The 14,906-nt window shown below is 36.7% G+C and overlaps 2 protein-coding genes across 5 annotated transcripts in view; one reads left to right on the top strand and one right to left on the bottom strand.

The window, feature by feature from the left end:
* The first annotated feature begins 5,619 nt into the window (after positions 1-5,619).
* Positions 5,620-12,730, top strand: SYCP3 (synaptonemal complex protein 3). Of its 3 annotated transcripts, none has more exons than XM_005206702.5 (9): positions 5,620-5,654; positions 6,517-6,662; positions 7,468-7,531; positions 7,691-7,725; positions 9,449-9,566; positions 10,377-10,476; positions 11,113-11,211; positions 12,150-12,254; positions 12,383-12,730. In XM_005206702.5, the coding sequence occupies exons 2-9, from the start codon at positions 6,530-6,532 to the stop codon at positions 12,434-12,436; spliced, it is 708 nt and encodes a 235-aa protein (XP_005206759.1). In that variant the 5' UTR covers positions 5,620-5,654; positions 6,517-6,529; the 3' UTR covers positions 12,437-12,730.
* CHPT1 (choline phosphotransferase 1) overlaps positions 12,294-14,906 on the bottom strand; it is a 29,785-nt gene continuing 27,172 nt past the window's right edge. Inside the window, exons 8-9 of one of the 2 annotated variants that reach the window (XR_003034571.2) lie at positions 14,707-14,905; positions 12,294-12,462 (exon numbers count right to left, since the gene is read on the bottom strand). Coding sequence is in view for 1 of the 2 variants with exons in the window: in NM_001075507.1 (NP_001068975.1) it covers positions 12,418-12,462; positions 14,795-14,905 (156 nt within the window). In the remaining variant the exon portion in view is untranslated. The remainder of the gene's footprint in view (positions 12,463-14,706; position 14,906) is intronic. The other variant, NM_001075507.1, reaches the window with a different exon arrangement.

Here is a 14,906-nt window from a genome sequence, read left to right as displayed (position 1 = left end):
TCAAGAGTTTTAACCAGCACCACAGTTCAAAAGCATCAATTCTTCAATGCTCAGCTTTCTTCACAGTCCAACTCTCACATCCATACATGACCACTGGAAAAACCATAGCCTTGACTAGATGGACCTTTGTTGGCAAAGTAATGTCTCTGCTTTTTAATATGCTGTCTAGGTTGATCATAACTTTCCTTCCAAGGAGTAAGTGTCTTTTAATTTCATGGCTGCAATCACCATTTGCAGTGATTTTGGAGCCCTAGAAAATGAAGTCTGACACTGTTTCCACTGTTTCCCCATCTATTTGCCATGAAGTGATGGGACTAGATGCCAACAATTAAGTAAATTATCAAACTATATACTATTACATTAAAAAGAGATATGTGCCTAACAAAGGTACCTGGGAAAGAGGTCTAGGGAAAGAAGAAGAATCACAGTGCAGAGTTTACAATTACAATATCTAAAAATGGGGGCAGAGAGGCCTTATTGAGATGAACAGTGACATTTAAGCAAAGACCTGAAGAGGCAGCAAGCTTTGTGCATAGTCTTAATTACAAACTTCCTGGATGGCTCAGTGGTAAAGAATCTGCCTGTAATGCAGGAAACACAGGAGATGTGGATTTGATCCCTGGGTAGGGAAGATCCCCTGGAGGAGGAAATGGCAACCCACTCCAGTATTCTTGCCTGGAAAATCCTATGGACAGAGGAGACTGGCAAGCTACAGTCCAAAGGGTCACAGAGTCAGAGACGACTGAGCAGAAGCACGGACTAGAGAAAATCACAAGCCAACCTTAGTCATGAAAATGGACACAAAACACTGAACAACCCAAATATAGTAATGTGCTTAAAAAAGTTAGCACCTCGTGATCAACTTGGTTTTATCACAGGAATGTAAATTTGGTTTAACCTTAGAAAACTATATATACATTTTGTTCATCACATTACCAATTAAAAGGATCATTTTAATAGATTTAGAAAAATAATTTAATAAAATCCAACACTTACTCATGATTTTAAAAAACAAAGTGATAGACAAGCAAGAAAGCTCTTAGCAACTGAAAATAGAAACTAAGCTTTCAAAAAGGGCAACTACCAAAGTCACACAAACAGTACTGTTACTGAACATGGTTTGTCTTGCCTGAAGTCCAGCAGGACAAAACACTGAGATGCCAAGGTTTGCAGCCGAGAGAGACTTTATACACAAGATAGCCAAGCTAAGAGACAGGAAAACCAGTCTCAACTCTGCCTCCCCAAGGCAAGGAGCTCAGTTATTTATGGGATAAAGAATACAGTTATTTATGGGATAAAGAATAAAAACACAGGGCAGTCCAAGGCGTGGGGAGTGTGGAGAAAGATGACTGGAAAGAGGTATAGAATCTGCCATTCTGAGCATCTGTTAACTAGGCTACAGGCCTCTGCAAGTTTTAAGGGTAGTGTTTTCACTCCTCTGATGTCAAAAATGTCACCAAGCAACCACTCGTGAATGCCTAGTTGACAGGTCAGTGGTCCAGACTTATCCAGCTCAGCTCAAACTATCCCCAGCTGACTCCAAATTCCTGAAAACAACTTGGGCAGACACCTTACTGTTTGGGATAAGTGTAGCCAAGAAGACCTTCGAGTCTCAAAACGACCTTAATTAGTGATGGCAGGTGAAACGGATTTAACGTTGGTTTTGGTAGCATCATTGTTAATAGAAACTTTAGAAATATGCCTTTTAAAATTAGAAAGGATGTGTAATATTGATACTTTTATTCATCTTTCTACTGAAGAGCCTAATCAATACCAGCAGAAAGTGAGAGGGGAAAAAAAAAAGCTTAAGAACTAGAAAGAAACAAAAAAGTCACTATTCACAGATATGAGTCCCGACCCTACAAACAAATCATTAAAAGTAACACAGGCAGTTAACAAGATGCTGGATAGAAGAATAAGCCCCATATCCCCTGCTTCCAGGACCAGCTCTTCACAGCACACAGTGGAGAGAAGCCCTCACAGCTAACTAACTGTGAGCACCCAGATCCGGCGCAATTCTTCCACCAAGGAGGAGGCCACCGTCAGCCACACCTCTGGGCCTCGTCCACCTACCTCTCGGAGCTTCTACTTCGAAGGCAACAAGGTGGCTCCGGAAGGTGTGGGCCGCTTCTTCTGGATGTTGGCCGAAGAGAAGTGCAAGGGTGCCGAGCTTTTCCTTAAGGGGCGGAAGCAGTGGGGTGGCCGCGCCCTGGTCCAGGACCGGCAGGTGCTGGCCCCGGAGGAGTGGAGCACCTCCCTGGAAGCCACAGAAGCCGCCACGGCCCCCGAGAAGAGCCCGAACCAGGCTCTCTCTAGGATCTACACGTCCTGGGTTCTGCGAACGCAGACGCCCAGCTCTCCGAGTTCCTGGAGCACCACTTCCTGGAGGAGGAGCTCGTCAAGAAGCTCGTCAAGATGGACGTCCACTTGACCAACCTGTGCAGGCTGGCCGCCCCCAGGCCAGGCTGGGCGAGTATCTCTTCCCGAGGCTCTCCTGCCAGCGCGACTAGGCATCTCCGGAATCTGGTGGCCTTGGGGGGACCCCTCTGCCTTCCCCGGTCCCAAAATCTCTGCCAGAGCCACTGCCTCCAGCCAGGAGGCAACTTTTTAACCACTCTGAAACCTTCACCCAAGCCGTGGCACCAAATGGGAACAAGAAATGTTCCTTTTGCAGAGGGAAAAAAAAAAAAAAAAAAAGCTTGGCTGTTAAGAAAAAACCGTTAAGTATCTGAATAGCATGGATGATTTGTAGTCTAATTCTCTCAATTGTCTAAAGAAATGATTCCTAACTTGCGTGCATTTTATAAACTATGTTTGCTCTGCCTAGAAGAATAAACACACCTATTTAGAAAGTGTTGAATAGAATTTTAGGGTTTCAGGACTTCTATGGAGTCATGATAAAATTGCTTTCCCTGAAGAAAAAAGAAAGAGTTGATGTGATGTGATGCCATCAGTCTGTATTGAAGAAAGAACCCTATGAAATTAATTTTTGGTCTCCCATCAGGTTGCTACTGAGAACACTGATTATTAATTACATCATTCACTGACCTCTTTATAAACCCTCTCAAGAGAAATTTTTCTCTGTCTTAATATTAGGAATAACACTGCTTTGCGTGAGTAATTGGTTTATTTTTGTTTTTTTGGATACTGCAAATGATGTAATTAAGTTTCTTTTTCTGACTGCCTGATAAAAACCTTAGAGCCAAATCTGTGGTCAGTTCACCCAGAGTAAAGGAGTAGGATTGTATATGCATTTTGTATATGCTTCATTCCTGGTTCTTCTATTACTAATTCCTTCATGTATTTTATGGAGTCTTTTAAGCCACCTTAATCCCTTTCTGGAACAGTGTTGTATATAAACAGATAAATAAACAGACCCATGTCAGAAATCAGTTGGATATTAGATGCTGGGAAATACTGAAGGCAGGAGGAGAAGGGGACGACAGAGGACGAGATGGTTGGATGGCATCAGTGACTCAATGGACATGAGTTTGAGCAAGCTCTGGAAGATGGTGAAAAACAGGGAAGCTTGGTAGGCTGCAGTCCACGGGGTTGCAAAGAGTCAGACACGACTGAGCAACTGAACAATTAGAGCAAAATAGAGACAAATAAGTTATGTATAAAAAATTCAATAAAAGTCAAAACTGTGCACAGAGAAAAAAATTTAACTTTATTGAATTATATTAAGATGTTCTAAATAAATGGAAAATATGCTACATTCAAGAATAGAAAGATTCAGTTCTCTCTAAATTGATCTATAGATTTATTGCCATTCCAATTAAAATCCAGTAAGTTGTTTGGTTTTGTTTTTTCCTGGAACTTGGAAAACTGATTATAAAATGTGCTTGAAAAGCAAAGTTCAAGAATACACAGGATTCTCCTGAAGAAAAAAATTAGGTGTGACTTACCCTATTAGATGCCAAACCTTTAATAAAGCTGGAATGATGGCACAGAGATAGGCAAACTGATCCAGTGGAACTGGCTAGAGAAGCGGACTCAAGGACATATGGAAACTTGACAGATGATGTAGCTGTTAGAGGGAAAGGATGCACTATTCAGTAAACTGTTTTCCACAGTGAGGAGTGAGGCAAAGTAATTGGATCCTACCTGTCAGGCACAAAAATTCCATATGAATAAAGGCTTAAAAATGAAAAATAAAGCCTTCAAACTTTTGTTTTTTTATGGCTTCAGGATAAAAGATACAGAAAGCAGTCACAAATGTTTATTAACACTCACCCAATATATAAAAAGTTACAAATCAATAGGAAACACATAACCCAATTGAAAAATGAGCAGGAAACTAAAATAGATATTTTAGGATAAAGGAAATGCAAATGGCCAATAAGCATAACAAGAGCTTAATCTTATGAGTGATTGGAGAAATACAAAAGAACAGCCTAAAGAAATATCATTTTACACCTCTGAGAATGGCAAAATTAAGAAATCTGAGTATACCAACTGATGATGAGTACATTGAACAATGGAAACTCATTCTGTTGGTGGGAGTATAAATTGGAAACCACTTTGGCCTTATTTCATCTAGCCTATTACCAAACAACTTCACACCCAGATCCTCTGTAAAAACTTTAGCATATACACAGGAGATTAGAATATTCATAGTAGTATTGTTTATATAGGCTGTAGTCTGAAAACAACCCACAAGTCCACAGACAAGAAAATAAACTAATAAATTGTGGAATAGAGGCACAATGGGGTATTGCAGCAGTGAAAATGAAAGAACTTTGGTTAGGTATAATCATCTAGATTCTCTTAGTGACAATGTTAAGTAAAAAAGCGAGTGACTGAAAACTATAGAATATGGTACAATTTTTTGTACTATGCCAATACGAACAAGGAGAAGGCAATGGCAGCCCACTCCAGTCCTCTTGCCTGGAAAATCCCATGGACGGAGGAGCCTGGTAGGCTGTAGTCCATGGGGTCGCTAAGAGTCGGACATGACTGAACGACTTCACTTTCACTTTCATGCACTGGAGAAGGAAATGGCAACCCACTCCAGTGTTCTTGCCTGGAGAATCCCAGGGACGGGGGAGCCTGGTGGGCTGCCATCTCTGGGGTCGCACAGAGTCGGACACGACTGAAGCGACTTAGCAGCAGCAGCAGCAACACGAACAAAACCTAGAAGGGTTGTTTATGGGCACATATATGTGGTAAGAAAACTTAGAAAATGGGAGGGTCCAATGATTGACACAGAATTTAAGGTAAGTTTTTAAAAAACCTCTGAGTAGAAAATGAGGGTGTGAGTGGGATGGAAAGGACTTCCTGAGACGATTCAATGGGTTCTGGTAAAATTTTACTTTGCAAATTAAGACGTATGTGCTTCACATTTCATAATTTACTTGTTCTTTCGCCATTTTATTAAAATATTCGGAAAAATTTTAACTTAAATTACAAAAAGCTACTGGAAAGCGCCACGCCTCATTTTTACTAGCCACAAATTGCCGCTCAGAACGCACTCAGGGTCAGCAGCCTCACAGAGTTCTTCACCTGAGGGGGCGGAGCCCCGGGACCACTGTAAGCATGCGCCTTCCAGCCAGCCAATCAGCGACGCTCCTGGGAGGCGAGGCTGGCTTTTCTCCCGCCGGAATTCGGAGTTTCCTCAGAGGACTGTCGCGGCTGCGAAGTGAACACTTCAGGTAAGGTACTTGGGCAGCAGGAGTGGAGGGTACGCCTGTCCGGAGACATTAACTGCGGTCCTCGGCTATTGGGGTGTTTTTCGGGCGTGAGGAGGGAAGCGTTTATCCTGCGTGGGAGTCTGAGCCAGGGGCTACTCTTGACCAGGTAAAATTTTCATGCTGGCTCTCCCGGGAGCCTCTGACAGGAATTTGAAGGCCTTAAAGGTCTTAGTGGGCAGAGCTGTGAATGGCGGGGAGCGGGCGGGAAGGCCCAGGTTGGGCAACTTGGGTTGAACGTGGCGGGTGGACAGGTTGACCGCAGGAGAAGAGGGTGGGCTTTAGTCTCCGCGCACACGCGCCTCCCCCCCCCCCCCCGCCGCCCCCCCCCCCGCCGCTAATCCACAGAAACCATTTAGATTAACTCAGGGCTCCCCTTCACTGATCCTTGAGGCCTGGGTCGTGGAATTCTTACTGGATGTGTTTTTCTGCGGATTTTATTTTGTATTTCTGTTGCTGGCAGTTTGGGGTGGGGTCGTGGTTGATCCTGTCAGTCGCTGATTTCACTCTGTGACTGAAATGCAAAATCTAGATGGGCCTCAATTTATTTAGCCAGAAGCTGGCAAAAGCGGATCTAGAATTCTGCCGCCCTCCCCATCCTCAGAGGAGAACTCTCCATTAAGGCACCCCAGGGATCAGGGGCAGTGCTGTCATTATCTTGTTAATTTTTGCTCCAACAAAGTAAATGAAGAGAATCCTAAAGTGGAATTCAATTATCTTTATTTGATATCTCTCATTTTGAAATTTGCCAGTCTGTGTAAATAGTGTCTTTGGATTCAGAAGGGTTTTTTTTCGTGTTTTTTTGTTTGTTTGTTTTTTAAATCAGAAAACATTGAAAAATGGTGCCCTCTGGAAGAAAACATTCCGGGAAGTTGGCAAAACCATCCGTGGGGGATCAGGCTATAAGAGCCTATGAATTTGAGCAAGAAGACAAAAAAGATCTGAGTGGTTCAGAGGAGGATGCCATTGAAGGTACAGTAAACCTAACGTTTACTGACCACGTCCTGCATTTTCATGTATTTCATGTTTCTGTTTGGGGGCTAGTGAAGCTTCTATAGCATCTTTCACCTGATGTCTGATAAATAGTACAGAGATTATTATGACATTAACACAGGAAGACTTGCAAAATTGTTCGTATAAAATGGTCTTGGATCCTGATTTAATTCCATCTAACCTGGTAGGCTGCAGTCCATGGGGTCGCTAAGAGTCCCGCACGACTGAGCGACTTCACTTTCACTTTTCACTTTCATGCATTGGAGAAGGAAATGGCAACTCACTCCAGTGTTCTTGCCTGGAGAATCCCAGGGACAGAGGAGCCTAGTGGGCTGCCATCTCTGGGGTCGCACAGAGTCGGACACGACTGAAGCGACTTAGCAGCAGCAGCAGCAACCTACATAGAGGCAGCTTCCCCTGGTGGCTCAGTGGTGAAGAATCTGCCTGCCAATGTAGGAGACTAGGGCTTGATCTCTGGGTCAGGAGAAGATCCCCTGGAGAAAGAAATGGCAGCCCACTCCATAAGTCTTGCCTGGAAAATACCATGAGCAGAGGAGCCTGGTAGGCTGCAGTCCATGGGATGGCAAGAGTCAGACATGACTTAGCAACTAAACAACAACACAACAAACCTGCAGACAAAGTATTGCATTTATAAATCTGCTTTAAAAACTTGTCTTGGCAGAAAGCTTAAAAAAAAGCACAAACCCTCAAAATTAAGATATACCATTAAAAAATTACCAAAATAACACACTTAATTTCAAATATTTTTTTTATTGTCATGCAGAGAAGACCCCAACACTTGAGAAACAAGGGAAGAAAAGGACTTCTGCAGCAGTTGAAGATATGGGGTAATATGGTCAAACAATTTTCACCTGTTAGACTTTAAGAACCATCTATTTGGTTGTCCCAAGAGTATTGCATGTAAAATACTGGGTATGTGATATTCCTTCCAAAACAATAAATATTTTATGGATCCTTAAAACTTTTCTGATATAATTTTTTCATAGGGGTGAAGTACAGAATATGCTGGAAAGATTTGGAGGTATGTTTTAGGAGATATATGTGTTCAACATTGTTTTAAACCATATAACTTGTATAATAGTAAATAATAATCAGTGGACTGTAAGACTTTTTTAATGCTTTGTTCTTATATGTAAGATTTTGCACAGATATATGTGATTCAGCTTCATAGATTTCCTTATTAACCTTTTCCATTTGTTGATATGAAAAGAGAATGGTACTAACAATGGGTTAGGAATGGTCCTGTTACTTTATACATGTGTGGGTTTAATAGATTATGGAATTTTAGAACAAAAATGGATGGGAAAAATATCCCTTTTTGTATGACTTTCATTGACTAAGTGATGCAAACACACGCATATCTGTATATGTGTCAGTTTTTCATTTTCTCTCTTTTGTTATTTTCTATGACATTCTTGTGTTCTTTACTAAATGCAGTGTAAACTGAAACCTTTAAAATAACTTTATTGTTATTTTTACATTATCAAACTATGTAATTGAGAATTAAAGACAGTGTTGCTAGTAAGAGATGTATGAAAATGTGAAAGTGTTAGTCGCTCAGTCACGCCCAACTCCTTGTGACCCCATGGACTGCAGCCCGCCAGGCTCCTCTGTCCATGGGATTTTCTAGGCAAGGATACTGGAGTGGTTTGCCATTTCCTTCTCCAAAGAGATGTATAATCAAATAAAAAAATCATTAAATTGTATGTCAAATATTAGTTACATTAACTATATTGGGGATAGTATTCTGAAAAAAGAATAAATATTTGGCTCTTCCCTATAGATCATTCATATAATCAAATATTTTTTTAAAGCTTTGCCTTATTTGGTAGTAGCAAAATACTTGACCTTATAAATGTATTATTGGAGATGGATATTGGAAATCCCTTGTGGCTCAGCTAGTAAAGAATTCACCTGTCATGCAGGAGACCTGGGTTCGATCCTTGGGTTGGGAAGATCCCCTGAAGAAGGGAAAGGCTACCCACTCCAGCATTCTGGCCTAGAGAATTCCATGATTCCATGGACTGTATAGTCCACAGGGCCGCATAGAGTTGGACGCGACTGACTGACTTTCACTTTCACTTGGAAATACCAAATATCTGATAGTATAGGTAACCTCATCATGGTTGATGAAAATGACTATTGATAGTAGATCCATATGCATGTGCTTAGCAAAGAATTATTAGAAGTATTAAAATTTTTATGAAATGCAGTACTTATTGGCAAAAAATGGCCTGTAAAAAGCTCCATGGACATATTTAAAAGAGTTCCTGAATTAATTTATTTAGATACCTACTTAAATTAAGATTTTCCTATGCTTTGTCTCTCTTAGTAAAAAATATATTTAATAGTATCACTATGTTTTTAAAAACATTTTAACTGTTTTTATTCTTTTTAGGATTTTTAAAAAGTTTTGTGTTTTATATAATGAGTTCTAAATTTAGTCTAGTGTCTTATGAAAAAATTAGTCTGTCCTTGAGACCTTTTTCTTCAGTTATTAGCTCTTTTTAGTCATCTCTAAATTAAAATTATCTCTAGTTAAGAAAATAAGAATTGAGATACCAATAACTAAAATTTTTCTCAGGAAAAAAAGCAAGCAACTAATCATGCTTTTTGATAGTATGTGTATTTTTTTTTAATATCTTCAAAATTCTTGAACCAGCTTTATCCATATTTATTTGAATATGTGGGAATAAATAACATACTTTCACATTAAATTTAATGAATATCTATTTTCATTATAGCTGATATTAACAAGTCTCTTCTTGCCAAGAGAAAGAGACTAGAAATGTATACCAAGGCTTCTCTCAAAACCAGTAACCAGAAACTTGAAAATGTTTGGAAAATCCAACAAGAGCAAAGGTAAAGTTGTTGGTTTTTTTCACTGCCACAACATTTGTATCATTCCTTACTACTCATGGGTACAAATTATGAGAAGTATTATCATCTTCAATTTATTGGGATCTCTAGTAAAAATTATATTTGATTTTCCTCTAAGTCTTTTAGTCCTATAACTTTATTTCTTCACAGACTTGAAATACATTTCCTAGAAATCAATAAAGGTGACCTCTTTCCCCTTTTAAATAATGATTGAGACTTTTTTTAAACAATAAAAGTAATTTATTTTCATTTTAAAAATACGCTAGCTGAATAAAAGTGTCATATAAACCATTGATCTTATAACAGTTAACTATTTAACAATATATAAAATGATCACCTTATATATTATAAACAATTTGTATATTTTAGCTGAATTAACTGTTCTTTTGTACAAAATCATTGTACCAAAATGGGGAAAAATTAAGTGAAATATTTCTATTTGAAAATCTTCTATAGTAACTTCAGTGAATCTATCATATCATAACCTGTATTCAGTAGGAGAAAATGAAAAGTAAATTGCTTGGAGATAAAATGGACTTTTCTGGGAAAATGTATATATATAATAAAACTCCACTAGTTTTCAAGAGCTAAAGTGCATGAGAGGATTTTGAGGGTTTTTCTGTTAGTTGGTTAGGAAAATAAATATTTCTGGAATCAGCATAAGTCATACTTCTTGATTTCACATCTGGAAATTTGATACTTTCTCTTTTATTATAGAATAATTACGTCAAATCAATTTTGTTTTGATAGTTGTTCCACGTTGATATGAAATATAATAATATTGTTTTACAGGCAGAAGCTTAACCAAGAATATTCTCAGCAGTTTCTGACTTTGTTCCAGCAGTGGGATATGGATATGCAGAAAGCTGAGGAACAAGAAGAAAAACTTGCTGTTAGTATTATGCTTAGCTTTGTAGCTTTATAATTAATCTATTATAACCAAGTTTCAAGTAGAAGTGGAGAGCCTGGCCTTGTAGTACACTCATGGAACTCAGTCAGGTTCCATTACCTATTGCTGGCTGTGAGTTTGGTTCTGCTGAATGGTAAACCATAAGTACAGGCACATACCATATATAAAAGCTGTTGGTATTTGCTTCCTACCTAACACTTTGTTAATATGAAGTTTGCTATTAATACTATGTAGAGGTTATAGTTATTGATAATGACAAAATCTAGGTTATGAGTATGTAAGTAATAGATAAAGTAGGGTGAAGGGCAAAAACCATTGGTTGAAAACAGGCCAAGAAATTGAAAGATCAGCAATATTGGAAGGATCATCTGTGTTGACGTAGAACTCAAGAAGAATTAAGACATGTTTTGAGCACTGTTGAGATTTCCTATTCAGTGACTAGCTGGATTATTATTGTATGTAAGTGGTGAACACATTATCTAAACTCATAGTAAATGTTAAGATAAAATCTGAAAAATACTGATTTAAAAACTATTCCTTTTAAGTTTAACATAGAATTATTTTTTCCTAAATTTTATCCAAATAGTTATTACATAATTTTTTCTTTTACATTTGCAGAATCTGTTTCGACAGCAACAAAAGGTTTTTCAACAATCTAGAATTGTTCAGAGCCAGAGACTGAAAACAATTAGACAATTATATGAGCAGTTCATAAAGGTTTGTTGTATTTGTTAACATAATACATTCTTATAAAATATAGTTTATATGTGGAAGTAGAATATAATTTTTTTCTCAGTTTAAGGGGAAAACATTTTGCTTACACATTTTAAATTCTTAACTATTTTCCATTCTGAATTCATTATATAAGTGCTAAATGCTATCACTGGACATTATCACTTGGTGTAGGAACTTTAGTACTATATTTGACACCTCCATTTCCCTTATTCTTCACCACTGCTACTGCCCTAGTTCAGAACCTTGTTATTCTTTGCTTATACTATAAACACTCTTAACTGATTTTTCTGTTTACCAACCCATCCTTCATGGGTCTGCCATACTGTCTTCTGAAAACATTATCTTTTCCCTCCTGAAAAACTGTCAGTAGATTCTCATACTGAATTCTTAGGTATTCAAGATTTACCCCCACCCCCCAATAATATGATCCTTTTTTTATGCTTCAGTTACTACATTCATCCTTTGCTTCCACCCTTTCACATAATTGCTTTCTCTGAACTCTGCACTTTGGTGCTGTTGTTTATGTGCTTGCCCTAGAATACTTTTAACTCCTTTTCCCTTACCTTTTCAATCTTATTCTTTTGGCAACTAAATTGGAATTAATCCCCATTTTCTACTACATAGCTACAGCAAGTTGTGCTTCTATTCCTTTTATAAAATTTTGTTATTTTTTGTTTATTTCTTCCAGTGAGAAGGTACACCACTGTTGTAACTCCTTTAATAATATTTGATTTATGATGGTATTTTCTGTTCCTTTAGTGGATATTTTGGTTTTCATGTATTAGAATATTTTTATTTGAGATAAATAATGTGCATTGTTGAATATTAAAAAGTTCCTACTTTTGAAAATTAACTGCATAAGTTTTGAAACTGAGATGAAAAGTGGTGGTTTGTAACTGACCTAGCTTTTTGTGTTTTAGAGTATGGAGGACTTGGAGAAGAATCATGAAAATCTACTTACTGGTGCACAAAATGAACTTAAAAAAGAAATGGCTTTGTTGCAAAAAAAAATTATGATGGAAACTGTAAGTTGTTATTCAGAACTGTAAAAGAAAGTATTAATGTAAGCATTGAAATATTTTATTTGCTGAAATATGTATTAACACTTATCTAAAAATTAAACCAGTGTTTAATATCTTCTCTCATGTAACAGCAGCAGCAAGAGATGGCAAGTGTCCGAAAGTCTCTTCAATCCATGTTATTCTGATGACTCTTTGGAGGAAGAACTTGAACCTAAGTAACATGATACAATTATAACATTAGCTAATAAGTCGTTAGAGTGATTTAAGATTCTGGTTTAAAATATTATATAGTATTAATCATTGCAAGACCATTCTTTTTGTTCACCTCCAAATATGAACTTGTGTGAGGAGCAGCAATCCCTAAATTATATGTACCACTTTGCTTCAGCTCTTTAATAGTGCTAGTGATAATATAGCAATAGTGAATTTTTCTAACATTTGTCATTTAACTTTTAGCAATAAAAATGATTTAATTGCAAGTTTTGGCTTCGTGTATTTGTATCACTTCCAAAAGGTAGAAAACACAAGTATAGATGGTTAATGTTCTTATTTAAGGAAAAAAAACATAAAATCTATTATATGTACATCCTTTCATGCATATTCATGAAGTTACACTGCCAATTCTAATGAAAATAAGATTTCAAAAATATATTCTATTGACTTATAAAACTTATTAAAAGCAACTTAAGTTTCCCTTCTGGAATAAATTAAACTGCTAAAATCCATTTTAAAAAACCAAACAGGATATATAAATACTGTTTTAAGGCATGGATTTTTGAATGTCATTTCTACAATGACATCAAAATGCCATTTAACTGGGCTCAGTCCATAATTAAATGACATATGCCCTTAGTAAGGATTAAGAGCATTTCATTAACATACCTAATTACTTATGGTTTAAGTACTTCACATCGGTCTTTAACTATAAATTACATAGAATGTTTTGTTTTCCAGTTTCAATATTCAGTAAATATATGGAAGTTTTTACATTTATTTCCAAACTAACAGTTAATTCTTATACCTGGTATTTTAAAATGTGCACTTTTTAAACAGAGAAAAACATATTGAACACTTAATAAATATTGTTTCAGCAAAATAAATTTTAAATATTTGGGTTAAACTTAGTATTTTTTGCTGAAAATACTTTCCCTGAGTTATTCAAAACAATATGCCCAATAGAAGGAGAGAAGAGTGACTTTGTCTTGTTTCTCCATATTTAAAATTCTAATTTTTGTCTCATAATCCACCTTTATTTTAGGTTTTCCAAATTTTAAAAAACAAATACATACTGATTCTCTTCTTCTGTGATCAGTTATATTGGAAGAAATTAGTCCTCCATCATTAACAAATATCTGACATTAGGGACAGTTTACTTCCTAAATTTTTGCATTTTGTAAAGGATTTCCCTTTTAAGCCAAAGTACATGTTGGATTATAAATTTTAAGTACTATTCAAATTAAGCTGTTCGTACTGAATTTTTACCAATTGTTTTAGAAGCAAAATAAGTACTCCAGAGTATATTCATTGTACTTAACATATTTCCTTTTAAGGAATATCAACTTTTGCTCTTTTTACAACATGCCTTTTTCTTGCTTAAGATACAGTACATGTTCATTATTTCTTTTTTAAAGAAATGTTTTCAACATATGGCTTATGGTCTACAGAACTGTTAGATAAAAATTACAAACAGGTAAGATGAGAATTGAGGATCTGGGTTACCAAAGAACCATATGACAGTTCTATTATTCATAATGAGCAATAGAAACATTTTGAGAGTGGAAAGATAAGAATCAATATTTAATGTACTTAGTGACTGAATAAAAGATACTTATTTTATCCCCATTTTATCTTGAGTGAAAGTGTACTTTAAGTAGCTTTAGCTGATATTCTAAAGGAAAGATACTTTTGTCATGGTTTCATAAATTACTGATTTTCTTATATGTCAATTGTGCTTAGGCTACTGTTTTTATTTTTCACAAATGGAAATGTTTAATATCCACTTTTTTGTGACAATGAAACTTAGAATATCAAGGAATAATTGGCTCTCACTGTAAAGATGCTTACATTTGACTCAATTACAAGTCTATGCACTTATGCAATATTATGAATTCATTTATCAATTCTTAGCAATCAAAGTAACCATCTCCCTCAAGATGGCTAAAATCCTCTGTCCTGAATTTTTATGTAATCCTTTGGCAGAGAAAACCCCAACTGTCTGATAAGGATTTCTGAGACAAACAGATTGCTCTTTAGAACTGTAGTGGTTCACTTTCTTATACTTAGAAAATTGAAATTTCCTTCTTTGGTTTTGTTTAGAATTAATTTATAGGTTGTATTACTCTGATAATACCTTGATAAGAAATGTTGATAATGAGGGCTTTGCAACTAAGATACAATGGATCTATAGGACTTAATTTTTATATTAAAATATAACCTTATTTGATAATATACTAGCCTCCTGCAAAGAGGGATTCCTTCACTCATAGGTTCCCCTAACTGCTTCTCCTCTTTTCCTTGGGATATTAGTCAATATGCTTGTGAACCTGTTCAGGTGCTTGATGACATGAAGTCTTGAAGATACTTAGATGAAGGTGTCTTGAAATTTGCAGGCACAAAGCACTAAAGTACCTCATCATATCAAGTGAAGAAATGACC

Source organism: Bos taurus, chromosome 5 (assembly GCF_002263795.3).
Source record: "Bos taurus isolate L1 Dominette 01449 registration number 42190680 breed Hereford chromosome 5, ARS-UCD2.0, whole genome shotgun sequence".
NCBI lineage: Eukaryota > Metazoa > Chordata > Mammalia > Artiodactyla > Bovidae > Bos > Bos taurus.
This window is presented reverse-complemented; position numbering and strand designations above follow the sequence as displayed.